This window comes from Galeopterus variegatus, unplaced genomic scaffold (genome assembly GCF_000696425.1).
Source record: "Galeopterus variegatus unplaced genomic scaffold, G_variegatus-3.0.2 Scaffold3950, whole genome shotgun sequence".
Classification (NCBI taxonomy): Eukaryota; Metazoa; Chordata; class Mammalia; order Dermoptera; family Cynocephalidae; genus Galeopterus; species Galeopterus variegatus.
The window spans coordinates 62,515-72,704 of NW_007730061.1; the positions used below are offsets into that span (position 1 = coordinate 62,515).

The following is a 10,190-nucleotide window of genomic DNA, read 5'->3' on the forward strand; positions in this document are numbered from 1 at the left end:
CACACACCGGCCAATATTCCCCTTGCCCTGAATCACCTCGCAGCCCAGTGCCAGGCAACCAGAGACTACCTTTATGTCCAAAGGCCACTGGAATGATTCAAACTAGCTGACACTATGCTGCTTGCTCTGCCCTGCCCTGCCTTTCCCTCAGAAACCCAATAAAGGCTCTGGCGTCAGCTTGCCCCTCACTCCCGTCCTGACCACCTGATGTTTTCCCCATGGCCCTGCCCAGTGGTGCCCACACTGGGACCTGTGAGTATAATAAATGTCTTCCTCCCAGTCCTCCTTCTGGCCTACCCTTAGGCCACACCACCTTTACTATACCACACCCAGCAGGGACACTCTTAGAACAACAGGCAGGGGAGGGCAGCCAGAGCTGCTGGACCTGGCTGGCCAGGGGGTAGAAGAGGGAAGAAAAGACAGGACAGGGCTGAGGCATGGGATGCACCCGTGAGCATTGAGAGACACCCTGACGTAGAAATTCTGAGCTGGAGGGAAACTGAGGAGTCATCCAGAGGACACTAGTCCCTAGTCCTGGGTCACAAAGGCAGTGCTAGAATCTCCTGCTTTCCCCTGAGGGAATTTGAGGCATGGGATGCACCCGTGAGCATTGAGACACACCCTGACGTAGAAATTCTGAGCTGGAGGGAAACTGAGGAGTCATCCAGAGGACAGTAGTCCCTAGTCCTGGGTCACAAAGGCAGTGCTAGAATCTCCTGCTTTCCCCTGAGGGAATTCCACACCTGGTGTTCTGTTGCTGAGAGAAAAAAGAAACCACAGCACAGATTTTAGGAGCATTGGCATTTTCCACATGGTTTATTTTATCTTGGCATAAATTGACATACATAGAAGGTTTTACAGTATTTATGCCCAGGATTTTAAAACTCAAGCATTAAAAAACACATTAACGTATAGTAACAGCTGGCCTGAACTTTGCCTTAAACAGGTATAGTGTATCTTTAATAAATGGCAGCATTTGAGTTCTATTTAGAGCTTTAACAACTTTGGAGGAGCTTTAATCTCACATTAGAACACAGCTAGTCTTTTACTTCAATTCAATTCAAATCACTTCACTAAGCGTGTATAAAGCACCTGCCAGCACCAACTTCTGTGCTAGGTGCTTCAACATGACATGGTCCAGACTTCTTCCTCGATGTGGAAGAAGGGTAAATGATGTGGGTGCTGAAATAAATTCAATGTAAGTAAAATATTTGCACATTTCCATTTTTAGCAAATGACGTTATCTTCTCAATACTATTTCAGAGAAAAGGGGAAAATAAGAAAATTGATTTTTTAATCCCAAAATAAAAATTTTTGTAAGCTAAGAAAGCATCTAAAATAAGACAACACAAAAGAGCACTTTTGTTTACATTTGCTCCACTAAGAGGTTACAACAGATTATGTCCTGAATCAATCTTAATTTTAGGAAAAGGCAAAAGAACCTCAAAAACATTCAATTTCAAAATCTTTCACAGGAAGGGGTACCTAAGAGGCCAACAGATTAAACAGCTGCTACCAGAATTACTAAAGTGACACCAGAAATTAACAGAAATGAAACAAATGACTCATTTCTTACTTAAGTATATGAAGCAAAATTGATAGAGGTGAGAGTTTTAACTAAGCAGCCAAAGAGTTTCCACAGCATTCATTTTCTTAAAGGAAAAGAAAGAGACACCACAATAGACTCAGAAATCAAATGACACGTTCCAAATCCAAACTCTGTAAAGCTGCCAAGAGCCAATGCTGGAGCTGAGAGTTGTTCCCAAGACAAGGAATAAAAAGAAAGAAAATGAAGTCTTAGGCTTCTTCCTTTGGGTTCCAAATGAATCCTGATTGACATTACAAAAATCAGTGCTTCTCAACCAAAAGATCAAGCTTTCACGTACACCACATTTTCCTCTTAAAATACCACTGCTTTTTTTTAACTATTTGGAAATGTCAGTGTGTGTGTGTGTGGGGGGGGTTAATCTTATGAAAATTATGGATGGATATCATAAATTAACTTCATAAATTAACTGATGATCAGGAATATTTTTGCACCAACTGTTTTCCTAAACAGTGTTAGATGCAGACTTGGAATACCACATTGGATATGAAAGAATCCTACCTTGGAGCATCAGATATCTACAAGCAAGTCTTGGTAATGGCTTCCCACCCCCCACCCCCAGTCCCCAAATCAAAGACCTTGGAGGGAGAGGCTTTTCTGTTTATGAGTGCAAACCCTTATGGCTCCACACCCCATATACTGGCCCCCCAAAAGCAAAACAAACTGGTACTCATCACATGTCAGGTCCTCTAGTATTTTTTTATATTATCATTTAGAAATATGATATATAATATTCTATATTTTTTTCAAAATAGACTGTCTAGACACCCATTAATGATTGGTATTAATTCCTTCCACTCATTCTTTAGGTTTCCTTGTGTATTTTTTAGTGAAAAGATAATGGGAGATTCCTGGGATGCCACCGCAAGTTCCCACAGGAAGTGATGCTGTCTAGCACAGGCTTTCGTTCCTTCCATGCTGAAAGAAATGACAGAATAATATACAGGAACTCCAAATGCCCACACCTGGCATCTAACACTTCTTATATCCTCTAATGGAAACAATTTACTTTGGAAGCCAAATTTCAGGACTTTATTTTTAAACAGTAAACATCATAGGAATGATTTCTCAAGTAAAATCACAGTGATAGTGTTTGATCAAGAAATGAAAATATTAGCCTGGTCTCATTTCACATAAAAAATTTAGCATTAATAATAAAATTCTAGAGAAAAATGTGCAATATGAACTGTACATTTCTTAAAAAGAACATTATTTGTTTCCTTTTGCTGTAAGTACTTCACTACCATTTCTCCAGTATACTCCTATAAAAAGGCCAATTAAGTCAGGCAATATGAAGTCTGGCTTTCTTTCTTAATATGATTAACCAAGTTGCCAAGATATCCCCTTGGTTCATGAATAATCATAAGCAAGCATACAAGTCACCAGAATATACACTAACCAAATCATACATTTCATTCCTCTGGTTCATGCATAAGATCCAAGCTGATCATTTCTATACATATTTAACTTGAGACCTTTCATAACCACAGACTCTTTACAAAGCATAACCTATTCCCCGATTACCCACTGATTTCTATAGAGATGGCAATTCCCATCACTCAACAAGCAAATAATATTAAGGTATACATGATTTTATCTAATTATGTTCCAGTAACTTCCAATGTGTATTTTTCCTATTATAATAAGAAAATGGATTGGATTCAGAATTCAAATCAGTTTGCTTCTGTTTGTAAACATGTATTTCATCCCTATACTCTTAACAAATAGTAAGTCCTGTCTATACATATTTGAAAAGCAAAATGTTCTAACAAACGAGGAAAGATCAATTGATTTGTTTTTCATCCTTGGACCCTGTCAAATAATGAGTCTCATGCTAATTCTATCAGGGTATTTTAAAATTCACAATTAGATAAATGTAGTTTACTTGCTGAAAACACATGTTACTTCCTCTTGTCATATATCTTAGTATGCCCATTGTCACTCTGCAACATTTTTCTTTCTAGAATAATGCTTGTAAAAACTAAACTCCCTCATCAGTATTACATCATACGCATTTAAAACACTGTAAGTAGTGGGTTTAATATGCTTGCACGTTTGTTTTTAGAAATGTCAAGAAATTATTTTGAACTTTTCTTTTGAGAAAAATGTTCCTTTTCAGCTCATCCTAAAATATAAAAGTGGTAGAGCATATATAGTGAGCTGTCAAAGGTTCCTTTTAAACTAAACAAACACCTTTGTCAGTAAGTTTTCCCTATTCATGACATGCTGTTTGGCAACATTTAGTCACTATATCAGTGACCATAGTTATTAACATCTTTTACCCTGAAAATGTTGAATCCATCTCAAGCAGTGAGAGGGAACTGCTCTCCGGGGGTGGGTGGGTGGGTGTGTGTGTGTGTGTGTGTGTGTGTGTGTGTGTGTGTGCGCGCGCGCGCGCGCGCACTTGCGGCACCTGTGGTATGGTGGAGGAAATACTTCCAAAGCTTATTGGAGAAGAAATCATATTGGTAATCAAAGATTTTATCTTAGCTTATTAAATTACTCTTTTTGGAGCTGAGCCAACCAAAACTTGAGTGCACAGTGGGCATGAACTCTTTAACTAAATTAGAGCTAATATTAGTTATAATTTTAAACCTCAAGCCAAAAAAAAAAAAGTGTGACCTCTCAGTGGTGATTCCACTAATAGTTCGAGTTGGCCTTCTTCAGGCCCCAGCTCTGGCACGGTGGCCCCGAGATTCCCGCAGGGACTTCTAATCAGCAATAAGCAATGGTACTCTGTAGGATTCTCTCCACTCGGGAGCCGAAGTGCACCCCAAGTACACCTAGGGTACACCCTGAGTAACAGCTGGTACCCACCCACCCTGGTACCCACCCACTGTACCCTGAAGGTTAATCTTTTGATTCCATTTCCTTCTCTCTTCGGTATCCTGTGTCTTATCCGCAGGGTAATCTATTTGCACACACCCTGCATCTTGCGCCATCGACCCCATTAAGCAAAAGTGAAGCAAAAAGGAATGCAGAAGAGGAAAGCGGCCCTTAGAACAGCATTGCAAAGTTGTCTTCAGGGCTACTTTCAAAGCGTTTAAACGGTCCAGAGTGGCCCCCGCGACTCTCTCCCTTCTCTCCTCCGCTCCCTTTGCCCGCCACCCCCCATCCCATTTCAGATGTCAGCCCACTGGAGCCGCTCCTTTGGTCCCGGGGCTGCCCGAGGGAGACACCCAGTTGTCCCCGGCCCGCCCTACACGGCGCCCTGCTCCCCTCTGTCCGGCTTCTCGGGCAAATTGAGCACAAACGGGAAAAGCATCCCTCGGGTGTCCAAGGGGGCTCCGAGCAGCTCCGGCTCGAAGCTGCCGCCCTGGCTGGGCTCGCCGTCCTGGGAGGGCACGAAGCGCCAGGTGCCCGCGCGGCTCACGCAGTAGATGTTGCCGTCCAGAGCGGCGCAGCGGAAGGGCTGCAGGCCCGCAGCGGCGCCCGGGGGTCGCAGGTGCGAGGCGCACTGACTCCACTGCTTGGCCAGGCAGTGGTAGCGGAAGACGCTGACCCCGCCGCCCAGCCCGGCCGCTGCCTGGGCGTCGCCTCGGCCCCCGCACAGGTCGAAGCGGTAGATGAAGCCGTCGAGGGCCACCATGTCGGCGGAGCGCTCGCGGCTGCTGCTGCACGGGCACTCCTGCCACTCATCGCGCCGGGGGTCGTACTTGAGCAGGCGGTAGAAGAGTGAGCCCCCGGACACGTAGATCTCGCCGTTGCAGGTGGTGGCCTCGTGGGCCACGGCGAAGGCGCCCCGGGGCAGCGGGGCCACGGCGGCCCAGCGGTCGGCGCGCGGGTCGTAGCGCTCCACGCTGAGCAGGCACTCGCCGCCCACGGCGTACAGGTGGCCGTCCAGGGCCAGCAGCTGCAGCTGTTCACTGTTAGAGGTAGCTGCAACTTTTCCAGCAGGACATCTCTCTCCAGTCCATGAACTAATGTTATCTTTGTGGTCAGTATCATTTAATTGTCCCCTACTTGTTTCATTTATTAGTTCTGTCTCTCTGACCAGACTGAGCTCCTTAAATGTAGGGATCAAAGAGCAAAACAGATACCACTGAGCATTTACTACATTACTGCAACTTCAAGGTTTATTTCATGTAAATGTCCCGTACCCTACAAAGTTCAGACGAGAGCTCCCCAGGATCTTCCAGTGACTCGGGCTCTTCAGGGCTCCCGCGCTCCTCGGGGGACACGGGTTCCTCTGGGGACGTAGGCTTTTCCGGGCACGCGTGCTCCTCGGGGGACACGGGCTCTTCCGGGGATGTGGGCTCCTCTGACAAGGCGCGCTCCTCCGGGGAACCTGCGTCCGCGCTGCTGACTTCCCATTGCCTTTCCACCACCCGCTGGCCGCTGCGACACGAGCACGGGGAGGCCGCTGCGCCCTCCGCCGCGGAGTCATGGGACTGCGGCGGGGAGTCGTCCCCGGAGCTGAAACACAGGGACGCGCTGAGACTGCAGGGTGTCTGCGCCGGGGACACGGCGCCCTCCCCCCCGGCCGAGTCCAGCTGCTGCAGGCGGCCCTCTCCCGGAGTCCCGGGAGCGCCTCCCTGCGCCCCGGCCTGGCTGAGCGCCCCATGGGCAAAGGTGCCCCCAGGTTCGGCCCCGCGGACGCGATCACCCCCTGGGTAGAGGACGCAGGGGGCCACCGAGTTCTCCATGGGAGGGCTGTGTCTGGCTGCCGACCGCACGCCCGCCTCCTGTTCAGCAGCCCTGCATGCCTGTCAAGGTCGATCGTTAGTCTGGGGTTTCTAGCTTCACACGCTTTTCCTGGCACGCGATCAGATTTCACTTCTGTGTCCACACTTTTTTTTTTTTTTTTTCCGCTCACACACCGCTCCCTTCTCACCCTCCTCACTGTCCTCTCTTGCGAGGAGGAGCGTGTATTATTCTCACTGAACTTTTGAACTGTAATAACTTTAACAACTGTAATAACTTCAACATTGGCTAGCTATTTACGCCGGTCTTAGGGAATTAGTTTCCCAGCCAGCGCAGTATTGCTTCAATCAGCACCGGGGACAGACCTGCCGCTGCAGCCCGTTTTGTTAGAGTCCTTTCCCTGCAGAACTGAGTTGTCGGGTAAATCTAACACACCAGGGTATGCCCCTTCTTTTAGTGAGTCACTGTTGGCCCATTTTAACACTGTGCATTCCATCACATCGCTGCCGCCCCCAGGACCAACAACTCTGAGACAAGTTTTAGCTCAAACTTCAGAACCTTGATTTTAACTCCACTTTTTGTAGAGAGCCACCCCGGTGGGCCTTCCTTCTTTGTGACTCCCATTTGTGATTAAACTGAAAGATGAGATGCAGGATATTTGTCTTGCATCCTGGCGACTGTAGCTCTGGCCTTGCATCTGCACACACACCATTCACCTAGCAGGTAATCCATAATTCACTTGCTAGGTGGGTGTTAGGAAAACAGTTACTGTACACACTTGAACGACCTTCCTCATTTATCACTCAGGAGCCTTCCTCTGCGACTTCCTTTGTTGGCCTATCAGGTGTTTCCATATCATTTCACCATACTGTTCTTGTTCCTGTTTATAGGAGAAAAAGAGGATATTTGAATTTGTGTTTTTCAGTAAGGTCATTCTGTGTCACTGGAGTTTACCATACTCCTCCCCACCCCCAATTTTCAGATTATAGAATTCACGTTTGGTGGTAAAGGGGATTGTGATTTTCACTGCCGGAGAGTTTGATAAATAGGTAATGCAGATTTATTTAAGTATATAAAAAGTGCCCTCTCGCTATTCCACTCCAAGGGCTAGGAAAGAGAACCCAATTCAAGCAATAGGCATTACCAAACATTATGGCCTTAAATATATTAGGTTGATCGCTACGAAATTGCTAGTTCTATAGGTCAAAAGCAGCCAAATATCAATAACTTCATATTTTCAACCTAACAAAATGTATATGGAGAATCAAGAACTCCTTTTAGTTAGAATTTATTAATTTTATTAATCTATGATGGTTTCTTTCCTTTTAGTCTTTTTCAGTCAATTATTTCAAATTCGGTTACAACACATATTTGTAGAAACGTGTGCTAGGACACTTCTCTGGAATCAGCTTTAGACAATAGTGTAAATTAAGGACACCAGAGGTTCCAACTCCTAACCTGTTTTAACTGGTCATTCTTGGAATTACATCTCTGAAAAACCTCAGAGAAGATATTCAAACAGCGTAACTGCAGCAAAAGAAAAGCCAAAGCAAAAAGACCGAAGTGTTTGGAAGGCAGGTATGAGCACCTGCAGGTGAATTATGGAATTTTACAAAAAAAAAAAAATCTTTTCTAAATTGACAGAAGATTCATTGAGAATTCCCTACCCTACTGGAAGGGGACTTAGAGATCTTAGAGTCCATATAAGGGGAGAGCCCAATTGTATTCCAGCTTTCTAAAGAAAAGAATATAAACAAGAAAAACATACAAAACAAGACTGAGGCTTATCAACATTATATGGAAGGTATGTTCCCCTCTCAAATGAGATAGATAAAATGATACCTAACCGCCTGCCCTCAACACTTTCTGATGTTGTACTTATCAGACATCACACATTACCTGGTCCCTATAAATGCTCGGGGTTGAGCATAAACGAAGATATTTGAAAAGTTAGTGGAAAAATAGAATAGAAAGGTATGAAACTTTCTGCAAGTGTTTTGAAGATCCCTTGTATATATCTGCTTGCCATGCTTTCTGCCACTTTGTCCTGAAAATGCTTTCTCATTTTTCTCAGAAATAAAGTGTCTTCAAGTTGGAAATTGGAGACATTCAATTTCCTCTCTTTCTGCCAGCTATCTTTCACAATAATTTTTTTGGCATGTTCAGTATGTGCATGCTCACTGTGTGTTGTAAGATACATGGGAAATGCAATAAGAAAGTTTTCAAGTAACCTGAAGCTCTGATCCCCAGGTGTGTGGATCAGAGACAACGCTGAGCAGGACACAGCTCTGGCATGGTTACTCAGCTCGACTGTGGTGCTTGCCTCCTATCCTGCTTTCTAGCGGTGCCCAGTCCAGCTCTAGAAAGAAGAGTGCTGGCCCACAGCAATGTGGGTGTGCCGGTGAACTGGAAAACCTGCACGGACTGTGTAAGTAGAGTGCACCAGCATCCCTTAAGGGCTGCAGCATGCTTGTTCAGCCAGCTCAGTCATCCCAGGGAAAGTGGCATCAAAATTAGGACATACTATCTTACTCAGAAATACATGTGAACCTTAATGTTGGAAATAAAATCAGAGAACTGGCTCCTTAGCTAAGTCCTTTATCACTGCCTCCATAAAATACAGAAGACCATCGACCTCAGAAAACTAATGTAGCTTTTTTTTTTTTTTTTTTTTTTTGACCAAGAAAGGGGTTCAGAAACTTCCTAGTTCTTTCTCTGGCTTGACTGCCACTAGAATGTACATAAGCCTAAGTCCTGAGAGTTATCTTCACGTAAATCATCATAGACTAAAAGGGAAGTCATGCCATAGAACAGATTTTTAAAGCTTCAGTCTGGAACTCTGCCCTTTAAAAGTCCTACAGAATCAGTTTAAGGACTGAAAGAATATTTGATAGGTACCTATTTTGTTGTAATTACAATTAAGCAAGAGCTGCATCTCAGTGATGAAACAGATACCATCCACAGCAGTCAGCGGTCCAGCCAGGCACTGTGGGGAGCCCCCACTGCTGTGCCAGTAAAGAAGTCATCTGGTTACTTGGGATAGTTCTTACTCCAGCTAACCTAAGAAAAGATAAAACTCAATTATCTTGAAAATCATGATTCTAGAAGTCTTGATAGCTATATCGCCTTTCCTCCCCAACACACACACAAGTTATTAAATTGTATCCTTTTGAGGCATACTTCCAACAGAGCTGGTGGTTTTATGATATTCCATCAACGTTTCCATCGACATTCCCTCCTGTGCACCTCTTGTTATATATAACAGTGGATCTGGCAGATTCAGGAATGTATTCTGAGACCACGGCACAGCTAGGCCAGTCTCATTGTGACCAATGCATGAGGGCCTCTTAACAGCCACTCCACCAGATGACCCACTGTACAGCCAGTAATCAAGTCCATGCACCCCACCATACATTAGTGAAATTGTTGCTGGACATAGACACGTCACAAGATCTGTGAATATGATGTCAAGCAGTGTGCTGACCTCAGCTGTCCCTCCTCCACTGAGGCCTTGGGGCAGCATTTCTGAAAGATGGTTCCACAGCACTCAAAGTACCTGGCCTACTTCTGAGTCTTCCCATGTCCTTGCAGAACAGACATGCAGTATCTGACTCCACAGGGTAAATTAGGAAATTAAGCAGAGGGGCCATTTCCTTTTTTCAAATGGTTTTAAAAGAAAGTCAACTTTAACAGTTATATCCCCCCCCAACACACACCCTCAGAATGACCCATAACTGTGATTTTATCTTAAGATTTTTTATCTTAAGATTTTATCTTAAGATTTTTATCTTAAGATAGATGGAGAGGAGTCAGTCCTTTGCGATGTCAGCAACTCAACTGAGACTGTTAGTGTCAAATTTCTTTGGACTGGAAGTCAGGGATTTCCAAAGGGATTTTTTTTTTCTCTCTCCATTTTGTGGTTGGCTCTAGAATCAAAATT

At 44.7% G+C, this 10,190-nt stretch overlaps 1 protein-coding gene and 1 long non-coding RNA gene across 2 annotated transcripts; both read right to left on the reverse strand.

Annotated features, from left to right (window-relative positions):
- Positions 1-4,432: 4,432 nt before the first annotated feature.
- Positions 4,433-6,746, reverse strand: KBTBD11 (kelch repeat and BTB (POZ) domain containing 11). The gene is given in 4 exon segments (XM_008586351.1): positions 4,433-5,485; positions 5,712-6,276; positions 6,279-6,361; positions 6,686-6,746. Coding segments are annotated over 4 exon segments (1,389 nt in total). The 3' UTR covers positions 4,433-4,805.
- A 41-nt stretch (positions 6,747-6,787) lies between these two features.
- LOC103601944 lies at positions 6,788-9,304 on the reverse strand. The gene is made up of 2 exons (XR_551487.1): positions 9,149-9,304; positions 6,788-7,130 (listed from the first exon to the last, which is right to left on the reverse strand). It is a non-coding gene; the product is annotated as an uncharacterized LOC103601944 (long non-coding RNA).
- Between the last annotated feature and the right edge of the window lie 886 nt (positions 9,305-10,190).